Raw genomic sequence first — 16,558 nt, 5'->3', positions numbered from 1 at the left:
GAGGAAGAGCTTCAGAAACACAAAGGAAGTAATAGGACATGGAAAACGCATGGTGGAAAAATGGATGATTCACAGAAAAGAAACCAAACTGAAGATGGATCTGGATGCCCTGCTCCCCAGTTCTAGGGGAAGGGGAAGGCAAAGCCCCTCCAAAACAACCAAGAGGCTCTGGTGAAAGGGGCAGGGAGTCCTCCCTCCAGGACACCCCCACAGCCTCCACAGACTTCAAACCAATGAGGAGTGTGCTGAGATGGGGGCTGACTCCTGCAACTGTGAAGAGGAATCTCGCTCTCACTCTGGATGATTCAGAATGGAGAAGCCAGTTGACGACTTCATACAGAACCTTCCCTTGGAAACTGAACTGCTCAGAGAGGCAGAGAATAGGGACCCAATCACAAGACAGGGAGGCTGAACTTAATGCTCCACAACTCTAGGGCAAGAGATTACCTGAGCGACAGTTATGGAAAGAGGCAGGATTAGATGCTTAGGAGCTTAAAAGTACATGTGGCAGGAGGCTGAGGAAGTAAAGTGCTCACTGAAAGGTATCCCCACCATCGATTGTCCTGACCAGGTCTCCATTAGCCACCCAAGAGGGTTGGACTTGGAGACTCCCTGAGGGAATCTGTCCAGCACACTGCCTGTAATGCCAGCTCTGGTCAGCAGAGGGCACTGACACTCAAAAGAGTGATGCTAAGTGCACTCAGGGCTTCAGACAGGAAGTAGTCTGATACACTATCAATGCCATTATAAACCATAGGAAAAGCTGGGCGGTGGTGGAAGAGGCCTTTAATCTCAGCAGAGGCCGGCGGATAACTGTGAGTTCAAGGCCAACCTGGTCTACAGAGAGAGATTCAAGACAGGCTCCAAAACTATATAGAGAAACCCAGTCTTGAAAAACTAAAAAAAAAAAAAAAAAAGACTCCCCTAATTCACACACACTCATACATACATATAAATGCCATGCTATAGTACTGGACAGTAGAGCCATTGAGAGTTCTTCAGGTCAGCCTGCTGCGACCAGTGAAGGCCAGCCTAGCACCATAGATAGCCTGAGAACATCAGCAGAGATAACTGTCTAACACCTGAGGGACTGGTGCTTACCCTGATGTGTCAGACAGGTTTTCTGGTGTCTCTTACTTGGTATAACTGTTATGATAGATACAGACACACCAGAGCCAGCACTGTATTAAAGATCATGTATTTCTACAGATTGCATTCATCTCCTATGTCCCCCCCTTTGTTTCTCTTTTAGACTCTTGCTGGTGGAAGAACCATTGCATGGCTCTTTGTAAAAATTCTCATTGCATGTGATGAGACATGTTCTTGTGAATCCTTTACCTCTGCCTTCCCTCTCTGGGTACCACCCACTCACCTTATTGGGCAGAGCTCTGTCAATCTCGTCCTGAAGTTTCTTTTGCACAGCAGGGTGGGTGGCCAGTTGATACATCACGAAGGAAATGGACGAGCTTGTGGCTTCATAGCCAGCGAAAATGAAAACAACTGATTGGGCTGTGATCTCCATATCAGACAGAGCTAAAAGGAAATGAACAGTGTGGATAAAAAAGATCAAAGCAGGACATCATAGTTGAGATGAAAAGAAATTCAAATGGTGCTCCCAGCTGTCCGGGAACGAACAGAGAAAGACAGTCCAGAGTCCCTGGGACTGAATTCCACTCTGGTGCCTACCTGTGGCCTATCTGTCCTGTTAGACCAGACTCACCACCACAAATGTGGACGAGCTGGGAGAACTGCCATCTCCCAACAGCTTTAATGCGGGGCCAACATGCTCACACCCTGCTGCTGTGGCTCTGCTTGCCCCCACCACCTCAGCATCCAGATGCACCTGCTCTCCCTCTTCAAGCTTGAGCCTGGAAGCCTGTGTGTCCCCTCAGGCCCCACCTGAAGGCTATGTTTTTCTAAAGAACTGTTCAGTAGGTAAAGCCTGATGATCCACATAAAGGCAGAAGCAGAGAAACAACCACACAAAGCTGTCCTCTGACCTCCACACATGGGCTGGGATGAACACCCCCATATCCATACACATGCACATAATGATGATAAATAATAAATTTAAACTTGTAGTGGGTAGCCATTCCAGCTTTGATCTGGAAGTTCCAACCCCCATTGAGACTTCGGCAACCGTCACGCCTACAAGACGGGGCCAAGGGAGGCGCCTGGAGACCTGAGATCTGGATGGGCGGTGCTCTCACTCGGTTCCGGGACCTTGGACCGTGAAGGTGGGACAAGCAGAGCTCCAGAGAACACGCTGGACTGCGATACACCTTCCCCAGACTCTGCGACCTACATATCCTTTAACTTGTAAGTTACGCCATTAAATAAATCTCCTTTTAACTACGTGGAGTGGCCTTAATAATTTCACCAATATAAACTTTTGAAGAATAAAGTCATGTTAAATAAACAAAATGGAGTATGGTGCTTAGGAATAAGGATCAGCTGGTAGAGTGCTTGCCTAGCATGTCTAAAGCCCTGGGCTCCATCCTCAGCATCACACAAACCAGGCGGGGTGCCGCAGGCCCAGAATTCCAGCACTCAGGGTGTGGAAAAACACAAGGATCCGGAGCGTAAAGACATCCTCTGCTACTTTTTTATGTGTGTGTGAGAGAGACACACACACATGTGCAGTCCTCAGGGAGGACAGAAAAGATCTGCCGAGTGGAACCACAGGAGGCTGCGATCCACCTGACATGAACGCTGGAAGCCTACCTTGTGTGCTCTGGAAGAACAGGAAACACTGTCAACTGCTGAGCCATCCCTCTGGCCCCATCAACTACATATTGAGTTTGAGGGTAGCCTGGGCTACATAAGACCCCGTCTCAAAAAGTAAATAAATCAACAAAATCTCCAAAACAGGTAAATTAGCTCACCTGGGATGTTGCTGCAAGGAACCCAGCAGCAAGCTCTTGGTCTCTGGTGCTCACAGAGGGAAGACCTGGACCAGCATGAAGAATGGGCAGTGCTGAGCAGAACACACAGAAGGATCAGGGCTGTCGTCCACCAATTCAAAAGCACCCCACCCAACACACACAATCTCAGAACCACAGATCACAAAGAATTACTTCAGGGCCAGGCAGTGGTGGCCCACACCTTTAATCCCAGCACTTGGGAGGCAGAGGGAGGCAGCTTTCTCTGAGTCGGAGGCCAGCCTGGTCTACATAGTGAGTTCTAGGACAGCCAGGGTTAGAGAGAGAAACGTTATCTGAAAAAAACAAAAAGGAAAGAGAAAAAAAATTCAGGACCATAATGACCCACAGCCAGGAGTCTGGGTGTCCCCTGCCCTGTTCTGGCTGAGAGGACTGTCCCAGCCCTGTCCCCTCAGAGTTAGCCACACTCCTGAGGCATTCATGAGGACAGCTCTCTGAGACTCAGGAATAATGAAGTCTCACATGGGTGTGGTCTCTCTCCCCACTTATTATCAGCATAGTTCCTACTGGTTCTGGAAGGGAGACGAGAAGGGAGGAAAAAATGATAACAGAACATGATTCTAGATGTGCCCTATAAAACCATCAAGGTGTAAAGAATCATTCCATCTGCTTCCTACCGGGGCAGACAACGTGGCCTGGAAAAATCAGAATTATACCTTACCAGCACCTACTTAGCCTAGTGCTGAGTTTCTCTCTCTCTCTCTTTTTTTTTTTTGGTTTTTCGAGACAGGGTTTCTCTGTGTAGCTTAGAAGCCTGTCCTGGGACTTGCTCTGTAGACTAGTCTGACCTCGAACTCACAGAGATCTGCCTGTGTTTGCCTCCAGAGTACTGGCATTAAAGGCGTGCGCCACCCCGCCTGGCACCAGTGCTGAGTTTCTGAAGAAACTGGAGGTGGACGGGACCTCCCATCCTCATCACCTGCATCTTACCTTGCTCCTGGAAGGCCTGTGTCCCGTCTCCAGGGCCCTGGCTCAGCTGTTCTGCAGTGCTTGGGCCTAAGCTTTGAACTCTGTCCCCCTGAAGTATCCCCCACTCAGGTTTGACTTCTACTGGCCCCAAGTGGATGCTTGATTGCCAAGATCCTCCGCCAAGGGCTGTGACCAGCTGCTCTCCCTGGGCATGGCATGGAACCTAAGAAGAAGAATGCCCATACCAATTAGAAGGAGATCTGCTGGAAACTGTTAAAAAGATGGCTGAATTACAACAGAAAGAAAGCAAGGCTGGGGGTGTGACTCAGTTGGTAGCGTGCTTGCCTGCATGCAAGAAGCCCTGAAGTCCTGGGTTCCATCCCCAGCACCACATAAACCCAGCATGGTGGTCAAGCCTGCAATCCCAGCACTCAGCAGAGGGAGGAAGGTATCTCTCTCTCTCTCTCTCTCTCTCTCTCTCTCTCTCTCTCTCTCTCTCTCTCGGTTCAAAGTCAGCCTGGTCTAATCACTGAATTATAGGCCAACCAGGGTTACATAGTAGACCCTGCTTTTAAAAAAAAAAAAAAAAAGATAGAAAGAAGAGAGGGAAAGGAGAGAAGGGAGGGGAAGGAAGGAAGTAAAGAAAGAAGGGGAGGTATAAGAGAAAGAGGGTGGGAGGATGAGGAAGGAGAGCTGCTGACCTCTTCCACATGAAAAAAGCTAAACTCTCCCAAAATGAAACAGCAAATGAGAAGCTGCTCTACAAAAAGTGGAGCATTTCAGTGGCATTCTCATGGAAACAAGGCCCTGGCTCCTCCCTTTCCTTTCTCTCATGGTTTTTAATACTAATCATCAACTTGACAGGTTCTGGAGTCACCTGTGAGACAAAGCTCTAGGCATACCTGTGAGGGACATGTGTCTAGATTTGGTTAACCGGGGTGGGAAGCCCCACCTTAATCCAGGGGGCACTATCCCATGGGCTGAAGTCCCACAAAGAATCAAAGGAGAAAGTGGGGGCTGGAGAGCTCGGCATCTGAGAGCACACACTGCTCGTGCAGAGCACCTAAGTTTGGTTTCTAGTGCTCACACCGGGCAGCTCACAACCACCTGTAGCTCCAGCTCCAGGGGATTCAATGTCTTCTGTGGGTGCCTGAATACATGTGCACGTTCTAACACACAGAGACTCACAATAAAAAGAAGTAAATGTTTTCATCTTTAAAACAAGAAGGAGAAAGTGAGCTGAGCACCAGCATTCACACTGCTTCCTGAAGATGGATGTAATGTGGCCAGTTGTCTCACCCTCTTGCCACCACACTTTCCCAACAAACTGTGAGCCAAAAACGTGAGCATCTCTTTCTACTAACTCCTGGCCTTAAGGTATTTATTTAAGGCAGGAGAGATGGCGCCTAAGAGCACTGACTGCTCTTCCAGAGGACCCTGGCTCAATTTGCAGAACCTACAAGGTAGCTACTACCTAGCTCTAACTCCAGTTCTAGGGGATCTGGATTCCAGAGAAACTGCATGCACATGCTGTAGATATACTTGCAGGCAAAACACCCACACATAAAACAAAACAATATATATATATATATATATTTGAGATAGGGTTTCTCTGTAGCTTTGGAGCCTGTTTTGGAACTTGCTCTGTAGACCAGGCGGGCCTCGAACTCACAGAGATCCACCTGCCTCTGCCTCCCGAGTGCTGGGATTAAAGGCATGCACCACCACTGCCCAGCTTATAAAATAAAAAATGTAAAGATATTTAAAATGTCTTATTTTTTTGCATGTGCATGTGTGTGGATGCATGTGCATGCATATGTAGAGGACAATGGGTGACCTCAGTGTCTTCCTTTGTCACTCTGGGCCTTATGTGATTAAGCCAAGCCTGTCACCTGATTTCTTGCTTGCTGATTTCACCGTTCACCGAGCCAGCTCACTCAGAGGATGCCGACTCCATCTCCTGAGTGGATTACAGGTGGACCATCATGCCTACCCAGCATTTGTGTGCGAGCTGGAAACCCGACTCCAGTCCTCATCCTTTTATAGCAGATGCTTCATCCACTGAACCATCTCCCAACCCCTAAAACTGTCTTATAATACACCCCACTCTGCTCCTCCTAAAACTCCTTTCTGCAACAAAGTGAAGCCACAAATCTGGCTTAGCCTGAGTGAAGATTCCTAAAAGTGAGTAAGAAATCCCAGGGTGACAGAGTGGGCTTGTGCCTGAATCCCAGTTGCCACCAGCAGAGAGACTGCCATTAGCCTCTTCCCCAAGAGCATGCAGAGCTCACAGTGGACCCGGAAAACCATCAAAACTGCTTTTGTTGGATTTGAGGCTCACCAGGGGGTCCCTGATGCCCAAACCAAGGCATCATGCCCTCCTGCCCATGGATATCTTCCCTAGAGAAGGCTCTTTAAAAAAAAGTCTTCTACATGTGTATATAATGTGTGTGTGTGTGTGTGTGTGTGTGTGTGTTCATGTATGTGAGTATGGGCATGTATGGAGATCATAGCACACCTTCCAGTGCTGGTTCTCACCTTCCATCTTATAATAGGGACTCCTGCTGATCACTGCTGAGGATGCCTGGCTACCTGGACTTGCAAACTTACGGGGCTCTCTTTTCTCTGCCTACCATCTCACCACTGGGATTACACATGCACACGGCCTATGTGGCTTTTCCATGGGTCTTGGAGATCCGAACCCGGATTCTCACGCTTGCGTGGCAAGCTCTTCACCCATGAGCCATCCCCTCACCCCGACTCTTCTTGCTAAATTGCAGCCACTCTCTGGAAAGGCCCTTGGGGCTGGGGGATGATGGAGCAGGCTCTGTGTCTCATCCACTCCCGACACTTCCTTAAGCTCTCCACTTTGATTCCCACACCAACCGTGCAAGGCCTGGACACCCTCTTCTCACCCACCGCCTTGGCCTCGGGTGTGCTCTCCATCAGGTCCTCCACCATGGCCACCAGAGCCTTGCCGCTGTCTGGGCTGTGATCTCGGATCCAGGTGTAGAACTCGCGGGGCAGGATGGTGAGGAACTGCTCCAGCACCAGCAGCTCCAGGATCTGCTCCTTGGTGTGCAGCTCCGGCCTCAGCCACCACCGACAGAGCTCCTGCAGCTCCCTGAGAGCTTCCTGGGGACCCGCAGCCTCTTGGTAGCGGAACTGCCGAAACCTCAGCCGGAATGCCTCAGGACTTGAGTCCTCCCCTCCCCGGCCCCATGGCAGCTCCTTCTCCAGTTTCACCACTGGAGAACCCATCTGCTGCTGAGGATCTTCTGCCATCTCCAGACGCTCCTTCAGCATCTTCAAGCTCCAGCAAGACTGAGGATGACAACAGAGAGGGCCCTTCTGAGAACAGCAGACACACAAGTCGGCCCATCCAGTTCTGTGTCTACACTAGTGACTGTTCTCAGGAAGCTGACGTATATCCTCAAATCCTACCAGCTGACCCGGGGCTTAGGTTAGTCCGGCTGGAGACAATGATGCAGACAAACTTTGAGGTCAAAACTAACCAATTCACTAGTGGCTTGACTGTGACAGTGCACTCAGTCTAAAGACAATGCCACACGGGCCATTGCCACTGCTCCTGACTGCCCATGTAACTAGATGTAAAGTCAGCTGCTGAAGACACAATACATTTTGGTTGCAGGGCCCAGAGAAATCAAGCTGGAACTGACCTGAAATTTCCTCCCTATTCTCTAGTTTTCATAGTGCTAGAATGTGCTATACGGTCCACTGGAGGAGAAAAGTCATCATCACTGGTATTACCCAGTAGCAAAGCTTGCCTGCTATAATAAAGAATGACCTGCCAGACAAGATGTCCCCTGGTGTTATAGTGATGAAGGTTAAGGAGATAACCAATTCCTTTCTGACTGGATTTGTGGCTTGCTCCATAGGAGGGAATTCATGCCTGGTACTGTAAACCTCGTCAAAAACCCACAGCCAGGGAGATTATGGGCCTAAGGGAGAACCCACTACTGTGGTTTTGCTGAAATAGACGTGGTACCAAACCACCTTCTAAATATTTATGCTTATATCCATAGATTAGAGCTGCTCTCAGCCTTGGTCAGGGAAGACTTTCTACTTACAGTTAATGCAGAGACTTACAACTGGTCAAAGGGCTGAGACTAAGTGACTGTTGAGTGTTCCTCCCTAAACGGAACATCTGTGTCAACACCTCTACACAGCCAAGGCTCAGGGAACATAGCGGAAGAGGGGCAGAAAGAACGTAAGAGCCGGAAGATGGCCAGGAGTCCCGTGAAGTGGTGTCTTCTGCACATGACATAGCCAGGGCACTCAAGCACTTACTGCAGCTGTGGTCACCTGCACAAGACCTACACAGGACCAAGCCAGTAAAAGCAGTCAGCATTCCAACAAAAGAGAAGAGGACATGACAATGGGACTGAGATGTACGGGTGATCCTGGGAGGAGCAGGGGTGGGGGAGTTAGGGTAGACATAGTCAAGATACGTTGTTCGCATGTCCAAAAATGTCAAGAGAATAGGTAAAAGCTGAGACACAGAGAGAATACGCAAGCAGCCTATATAGCTGTCTGCCTCCCAAAACATGGAAGGTTTAAAAGGAAGAAAGATGGGACTGGAGAGGCAGGTCGGTGATTAAGAGCACCTGCTGCTCTTGCAGAGGACCCAGGTTCAGTTCCCAGCACACACGGTGGCTCACAACCATCTGTAACTCCAGTTCTAGAAGATCTGTTGTGTCTTCTGGACACTGGACACCGGGCACACACGCACAGACAAATGTGCAGGGGAAAAAAACACCCATACACATAAAATAAAATATATTTAAAAAAAAGAACGAATAAGTAGGTGTAGTGGCACACATCTTTAATCTCAGCATTGGGATGAAGAGGCAGGCATATCTCTGAGAGTTTGAAACCACCCTTCTCTACGTAGTGAGTTCCTGGACAGTCGAAGCTACACAGTGAGACCCTGTCTCGAAAAAAAAAAGATTAGCAGCCATGGCGATAGTTACCTGTAATCCCGGTACCTGGTTTAGGCTGGAGTAGTGAGTTCCAGGCCAATCTGGCTGCATAGCTGGAGGAAAAGGAGAGAAGAAAGGAGGGAGGGAGGGTGGGAGGGAATAACAGGTGGAGAGAAACCGAACATTACACACGGGGGGGGGGGGGGGCGTCGGGGGATGGGTGGGTGGGCACTGCAGAGCAGACCATAAAATGTGTCTTGTTTACTTCCGGGGGGGCAGGCTGGAGAAACAGACCCCTAGCCCCAAGCACTAAGGCGCTCAGATTGTTAGCCAACTAGCCTTCTGCTGTCAATTCTACTGAATGTTTGCGTTTTTCTCAACCCACTCCTTAAACCGACTCTTCATTTTTCTGTCTACATTACTCGTCCCTGCTGCATCGAGCTTTCTCAAAAGTCCGCGCGTGCCCTGGGGGCAAGATGCGCACGCGGGCCTCTGTGCCACGTGGCCGTTCTTCCAAGGACTGTCCTACATCTGCGTCTAAAACGCTTAGAGGTGCTTTTCAGAGTCGTAGGGTCAAGGTCTTCCCGGGGATCCTGGACACCCTGTGTTTGCTCCCCCCACCCTCCCTGCCTGGCCCGGCCGCGACCCGCGTGGATCTTACCTGAGACCACGGCTGTGCGTGGAGATGCGACCTCCGGGCTGCAGCTGCCCTGCCCAGCTGCAAACAGCTCCATCTCAACCGGTCCAGACCTGGCCACGGCCTTGACTGATTGCGTGCTCAGCACCTTCCCAGACCGGAAGTGGGAGGCAGATGCTGTCAGGCAGGAGCCCTGTTGAATGTGCCTATGTCTCTTTCCTCTCTAGGACTCTGGGAGGTCTCAGAAGGACCTAACTATAGCTCTATAGTTAGTCAGGGCCAGTGCAGGCTCCCCATCTTTCTCCTGGCTTTACTACCCCTCCATACATTTTTCATTTTTTTTTTTTAATGAAACTGTACAAAAAGGAGCTTCTGAGCCCTAGGCTAAGAGATGCATTAGTCTGTGGGTATAAACATAAATATTTTATCATTTTAAATGTAACTATTCACTGTGTGTTAGAACAACCAGAGGACTCAGTTCTCACCTTCTACCAAGTATGTAGGTCCCAGGGATAGAAAGAACTCAGACCATCGGGCTTGGGAACAAGCAACTTGACTCACTGAGTCACCTCACTGGCCCTGAACATAAATATCCAGAAGGCAATCTGACAATATGTTCCTTTGAGAAATGTGATGGTTAGTTTTAACTGTCACCTTGATAACCTAGGATCACCTAGGAAGAATCTCAGTGAGGGGCTAGACAATCCCTCCCTGTCAGGTTGGCCTGTGGGCTTGATGTGGGAAGACCCAGACTACTGTGGGTGGCACCGCTCGTGGGTTTGGGTCTTGGACTCTGAAAGAATGGAGAAAGGGAGCTGAGTAGTAAGCATGCATACATTAATTCATTTCTCCCTGCTCTCGACTGTGGCTGTGATGTGACCAGCGGCTTCCAGTTCCTGCTGCCTCGACTTCCCTACAGTGAGGACTGTAACCTGGAAGTGTGAGCTAAAATAAACACAATCTCCTCAAAGCTGTTTTTGCTTGACAAGGTCTCTCCATGTAGCCTGGCTGTTCAGGAACTTGCTGTGTAGTCCAGGCTGGCCTCGAACTCACAGAGATCTGCCTGCCTCTGCCTCTCGGTGCTAGGATGAAATACTACCACTACCATGCCTGGCTAATGATTGTATGTTTGGTGGGTTTTTTGAGACAGAGTTTCTCTGTGTAACAGCCCTGGATCTCCTGGAACTCTCTCTGTAGACCAGGCTGGCCTCAAATTTACAGAGATCTGTTTGCCCCTGCCTCCCAAATGCTGGGATTAAAGGCGTGCACCACCACCTTCTGCCTTAATGTTTTAACTATAACAGAATTACTATAAAAGACATGTATACTGGATTCTCTGGAAAAACAAAGATATATCTTGTGATAAGAGGGTTGTCTTAGAGCAGGTGGCACTTCAGTTGGAATTAGACATGAGGGATTTTTCCCTTTCTGGAAAAGAGAGACAAGGGTATTGAAACCAGAGAGTGGTGCTCAGGCCAGATATGGTGGTACACATCTTTAATATCAGCACTCAGGAGGCAGAGACAGGCAGATCTCTGTGGGTTCAAGGCTAATCTGGTCTACATAGTTTCAGGCCAGCCAGAACTACATAGTGAGACCCTGTCTCAAAAATTAAGTAAATAAGTAAACAAGAAATAAATAATAAAATGAAAAGAGACTGGTGCTTGGAAAGGCATCGATATTTGAAGGAAATGGTATGTTAGAAGATTTCTGATGTATTTCATGTGCCCCAAACTCATCAATGGAAGAGAGAAGCCTGAGCATGGTAGTGCATGCCTGGAATCCCAATGAGCTCAGGCTGACCTGAGCTGTATAGTAAAATCAGATGCAGCCTGAGCTACATAGTGAGTTTGAGGCCACTTTGGGTTACAATAATGAGGAGAGAAAGAGAGATAGATGATAGACAGAGGGGCAGACACATACATAAATAGATAGAAAGATAGATACATACATAGATACACAGATAGACAGAGAGAGAGAGAGAGAGAGAGAGAGAGAGAGAGAGAGAGAGAGAGAGAGAGAGAGAGAGAGAGAGAGAACCCACTCACTCAGGAGACCTCTGACTTCAGGACAGGGTGAGATAGTGTTGAAATAGTGGTAGTTGACTTCTCTGTCTCTCCAGAGGCCCAGGTTCCAGGCTAGCCAGCGCTACATAGCAAGACTCTTGTCACAAAAGAAAAAAACTAAGTGAAAACGGTAGGTTTAATAAGCAACATAAAACCAAAATCTCCTAGTAAGATTTTGTTGCATGTGGTGGGTTGAGATGGCTTAGTGATTAAAGGTGCCGCCACCAGGCCTGACAACCTGAGGTCAATTCCTGGACCCATTTGGGGGAAAGAGACAACCTAGTCCCACAAGTTGTCCTCTGGCCTCTACATTTGCACCATGGCACACCCACACACAAATAAATAAAATGTATTGTTTTAATTAAAAACAAATTTGTTTCATGGGGAAATGTGAAGACTCACCTCTGTCATAGTTATGATAACTCCACCCATGGAAAATCAGAACTCCATTAAGTCAAAAGTGTTCTGCACCCCTTAAAACCCAGGATGCATGTATGCACTTGCTCTACCTTGTGGATTTTGGATGCTGAGACAGACCAGGGCAGAAGTCACCAGAGAACAGCTTGGACCTTGCCTCACCTTTCTAAGATCCTGCTACAGACCCTTATTTCTGTCTTGTGAGTTAACCCCCAAATAAATTCCTTTGCTCATTAAAATAAATAAATCAATCAATAAGTTCAATGAAAACTTTTAGAGAAAACGTCATCGTGGTCTTGTTAAATTTCGTCCTCTGCCCCTACCCTGCTTTGCCTTGTCCTCTAGTCCCTCCATTGGCTCTGCCTCCCTTTCCTCTTCTCCCTGGTTGCTCCTTACTTGATAAGGGTAGAGGATTCCAGTATCGGATAGAGAAGCAGTTCTCAAACAGGCCACTGGAAACTCTTCCCGGGTCCTCTGGTTCACGGACCTCGCCCCGAAGGGAAAATGGAAACCAAGCAGGATGTGCAGGGAGCCCAAGGCCGGGGCGATGGTCTAGGTGAATCTCTTCATCCTTGCTGTCTAGAGTGAGCACCACCTGTGCAAGTGAAAAGTGACAGCAGAGTGGGCCATCCCCAGAGCCAGCGGGACGCCTGTATGCACCACACAAGTGCAGCTGTCGGTTGACTTTATGTTTTACAGGCCTCTGTGACTGACCTAAAACATGCATGAAATGCCACCCACTGGTAGCTCACTAGTTGGTGGTAGGCATGGTGAGCGGCCTCTCTCTAAGTACTGATTGCCTCATTTAGAAAAACTGAGGACATTGGCCTAGGCCCTGCCCATAGTCTCAATTAAATATAAAAACATGTGTGCCCCATACAAAGCAACTCATGTTCTAGAAGTACATCCAAAGCAGGCTGGAGTTTTATAAGTCTGGTGACAGGAGTGTTTCTTCTAGAATCCTCTACTCTCTCTATGGACAGGTGGACTGTGTTGCCCTCTCCTGAAGCTATTGGGCTTTGGCACTGCCCTGCTGCATGGCTGACTTCAAAGGCCAGGCTCTGAGAGACCTTCTGCTGGGTCACCACCACCATACTGTGGGAACCAAACCCCAGCTGTCCCAGTCGGCAGCCAGCAGAGCATCCCTTGGCAGACCTGAGTCAGCAAGGCTTCAGACCCTTGAGGACCCAGCTGGTGGGCAGCCCGTCTGCGTCCTGGAATACAGCTCCACCCATCCGCCCATCCCTCCTGACCTGTCTCCATAATTGCACAGCTGTAGCCAAAATAAACGTGGCCATCACCTGAGGTTGCTAACATTCTTGGTATAATAGTTTAATTAACAGGACAGACGTGAATGACACTCACCACCAAGTTGTATAGAATAACGCAGCTGGTCACACTGGACGCTGACCATGGTTTCTACAAGGGGCCACTCTGTGACTGCAAAGAGGAAAAATGGGCTGGAGAGATGACTCAGTGGTCAAGAGCACTGGCTGCTCTTGTAGAGGACCAGGTTCAGTTCCCAGCACTGACACAGCAGCTCACAACCATCCATAACCCCAGTTCCAGGGGTCCAACACCCTCTTCTGGCTTCCATGGGCACTGCACATACGCACTGCATAGAAACACATGCACGTGTACGTGTAAAATAGTAAGATAATTTTTAAAGGAAGTAAAACATATCAATTATATAAATGTTCATTGCACATGCTAATGTGTAACATGAGGATATTGTCATATACGTCATCTTCACTTGGAGCATGTCCCCCCCTTACATCCTATTCCCATTAGTCCTTTCGAATACCACTGGGCCTTTTCAACTCCCCCTATATTTCATGCTATTTATACCAATATAAATTTCTGTATTTCTATAAAATCTAGGAACTACAAACTCACTCCTTCCTTCTGGTTTTGCAATGAATTTTTAAGATTCTCCTTTAACAAGCCTGAAACTTATACATGAATAAATTTTAAACTTGTCATCCAAGAATGAAGATATGCAAACTTTTACCAAAATCTTAAAGTTAGTGCATACTTTTCCCTTGGGGTAAGGAATGTTGTGAGAGGTGTTGGCACCCTGTAAAACAGAACTGAGAAGAGGCACACTGTTACCTGTGGAAGCCCAAAGGGAATAAACAGCATGCATAGAAAAGGAGAGGAGCCCAGCCTGGTGAGGACATGGGCACATGTGCCTTTTTGTGCCTTCACCTGTGGTGACAGTGGTATGGGGTTTCCCAGGTATAGGGAATCTGTGATCATATACACATGACATACTAGGAAATTGACACTAGAATGTACTACAGGGAGCAGGTTGGGACAGTGGGAAGACCCTAAGAGAAAATTACTCTTTTCCTGGAATGCACGTGGCATAGAGGTAATGGTTTGGAAACCTCTTCTGCCTTCTCAAAGCTGAGGGTCTGGCTGAAGCCAGGCTTCCCAGGTCAGTGTGTGGCATGGGCCTATGGACACCACTGTGTCTCATTGTACACATGGAAAGGCAGGAAAGAATCTGGCAGCCCTGGTCAGCCCTAGAGAAAACATATGTGAAGGAGATGCAGGCTGGAGACCCCCAGGAAATGACCTCACGTTCTTAGCATTATTACAGATGGAACTCACACCCTTGGTTACCAGGTAACCAGATGTCAGCAGCAGCCTCAACTGACCCACTTCGCTGGAAGCAAGATGTTCTCCTGTTTGAGGAGTTCCAGTGGCTCAGGCCACCAAAAATTAAGTGCCCTGGCCTTTTCCAACTTGTGGTACGCTGTATTCATCGAAACCTCTGTCCATTTTCCCACAGGGAAAACGAGGTAACACAGGTCAGCCTGGCAGGAAAACTTTCTGGTCCCCCTGAGCCTCTGCAGTTCCTGACTGGGTCTGTGTTCCTGTGAGAACACTGAGGAACATCCTTTATGCCCGCTTTTCACTTCAGTGTGTGGTATTGGGTTGTTATTGTCCCTGAGATTTCACATTTAAACCCTCCTTCCTTCCTTGGCCTTTCCTCAGGATAACAGGAAGCTGGATAACTACAAAATAGTTGATCCCAAGAGCCCAAACTACATGAAAGATCTCATTGACCATGTACCAAGAGTCATTAAGGATAGAAAGTTTCTTTTTATGTATACCATGTTGGCTATCTACCCTAAGTTTGTGACCATCTGGGAGATGCTGGACTTGCAGATTCTCAAGCCTCCTGGTTTGGTTTGAGGAGGACTCTGCTCTTTTCTGGGACTGTATGCTCTCACAGCACACATATGATTGTACCTTGGCATCATACCCTGGTCCTGGTCCTGGTCCTTCAAAGTGACATGGCCAGAGATGGGGGTGGAGGAGACAGCTCTAGATTGTGTCATTCACTTCCCCAAGTAGTGTTGATCACTGTCCTTTCTTATGCCTTGAGCAGAGCCTTTTCCCCATTTGTAGAAAATGTTCTTGACACTATCTAGGTTTGATGGGATTAACGGAAGCAGATAAGGGTCCCTAGGGCCACTCAAGAAGTCCTGTACCTAAATTTTAGCAAGATCCTTGAAGAGCTGTGACCAGAGACTCATTCCCAGGCCTTCAGCATGGAAGTCAGAACAGTGCAAGGAGCCCTGAGCACCCTCCTTCCTTCCTGGCTTCTATTCCTCCACCAGATTCAAGTAGCTCCCTCTAGATCTCTTGGTGGTTTGGGGACACATGTTCTTAGTGGTGACACCATCATGAAATGCCACAGGTATAGATCCGTGCAGCATGGCTATGTGGAGGATCAGCAAATAGAGATGTGAGTTGGGCTCTGGGTGAAGACGGACATAAGAGCCCATATACACTGTGGGATGTTTGGGGTGGCTAGGGTTGAGGACTGAGCCATTACCAGTCACCCTGCTCTTGGGATTTCTACTAGAGGGATGGTACCAGAGACTTCACGTGCAGGTGGAGAAAAACAGAAATCTCCATTGGTCTCCTTGGTCCTGAGGAGCACAGGGATTGATGGAAGCTAAAGGGCCCTAGGGGAAACCATCCCCACTACAGCTCAGCCCAGTCTTCCCAGTCCCTCCTCCAAGGGACAGAAAGTGTCTCGAGCCCTGTCCACATAGCTCTACACTCCTGACCACCATGCCCAGCAGCACATGGGCTGGGCAGCCTTTTCCTCATCTAAGGGACACTGCTGTGCTGGTGAAGTGAGGCCAGGCTTCTGACTCTACTTCCCTCCAACCTGGTCCTGCCTGCAGTGCCTTGTTATCCTTCCTGTCAATATGGAGAATAAAACACCCCTGGGACTTCAGTTGGTCTCCAAACCTTGCCATGGCCAAGAGGCTCATGAAATATCTATGGCCCGATGAGCCTGCAAAAGACCTCACTCTCCAAAGGGAGGAGCTGGAGGAGCAGGACTGTAAAACGGGTGAGGAGGCCTGGGGTAGGTGCCTGGGAAGGTAGGAGGTAGTTTTCGTGATGGGTTGTACCAGGGAACTGTCCAGATGTCCTGGCCTGGAACCAGAGCTGGACACCAGTTGGATAAGAGGTCCTGTTGTGGGGAGAGGGGACTGTGGATTTTCTGACACAAACAGACCTTGTGTGACCAGAAAGGCCAAGTCTGGGAAGCTCACCCCATCATGGAAATTTTTAGGGTACCTCCATTAACGGTCCATCTCTTTCTGTCTTAGATGG

General features: G+C 48.6%; 1 protein-coding gene across 1 annotated transcript; it reads right to left on the bottom strand.

Annotated features, from left to right (window-relative positions):
* Window positions 1-1,394: 1,394 nt before the first annotated feature.
* On the bottom strand, window positions 1,395-7,514 carry LOC131898273 (zinc finger and SCAN domain-containing protein 25-like). The gene is made up of 4 exons (XM_059249399.1): window positions 6,771-7,514; window positions 3,873-4,074; window positions 2,886-2,977; window positions 1,395-1,533 (listed from the first exon to the last, which is right to left on the bottom strand). Exons 1-4 carry the CDS (start codon window positions 7,155-7,157, stop codon window positions 1,447-1,449), a joined length of 768 nt encoding a protein of 255 aa, XP_059105382.1. The 5' UTR covers window positions 7,158-7,514; the 3' UTR covers window positions 1,395-1,446.
* Window positions 7,515-16,558: the final 9,044 nt, after the last annotated feature.

The sequence above is a fragment of the Peromyscus eremicus genome, chromosome 23, assembly GCF_949786415.1.
Source record: "Peromyscus eremicus chromosome 23, PerEre_H2_v1, whole genome shotgun sequence".
Lineage (NCBI taxonomy): Eukaryota > Metazoa > Chordata > Mammalia > Rodentia > Cricetidae > Peromyscus > Peromyscus eremicus.
This window is presented reverse-complemented; position numbering and strand designations above follow the sequence as displayed.

What these genes read in the sequence shown, in the direction of transcription:
- LOC131898273 (XM_059249399.1), bottom strand. Translation starts at nt 7,157, where the DNA reads ATGCTGAAGGAGCGTCTGGAGATGGCAGAAGATCCTCAGCAGCAGATG. An exon ending in GCACACCCGAGGCCAAGGCG is followed by an intron (nt 4,075 to 6,770) that starts GTGGGTGAGAAG and finishes TCTTCTTCTTAG; the next exon opens with GTTCCATGCCATGCCCAGGG. An exon ending in ACAGGCCTTCCAGGAGCAAG is followed by an intron (nt 2,978 to 3,872) that starts GTAAGATGCAGG and finishes TGTTCTGCTCAG; the next exon opens with CACTGCCCATTCTTCATGCT.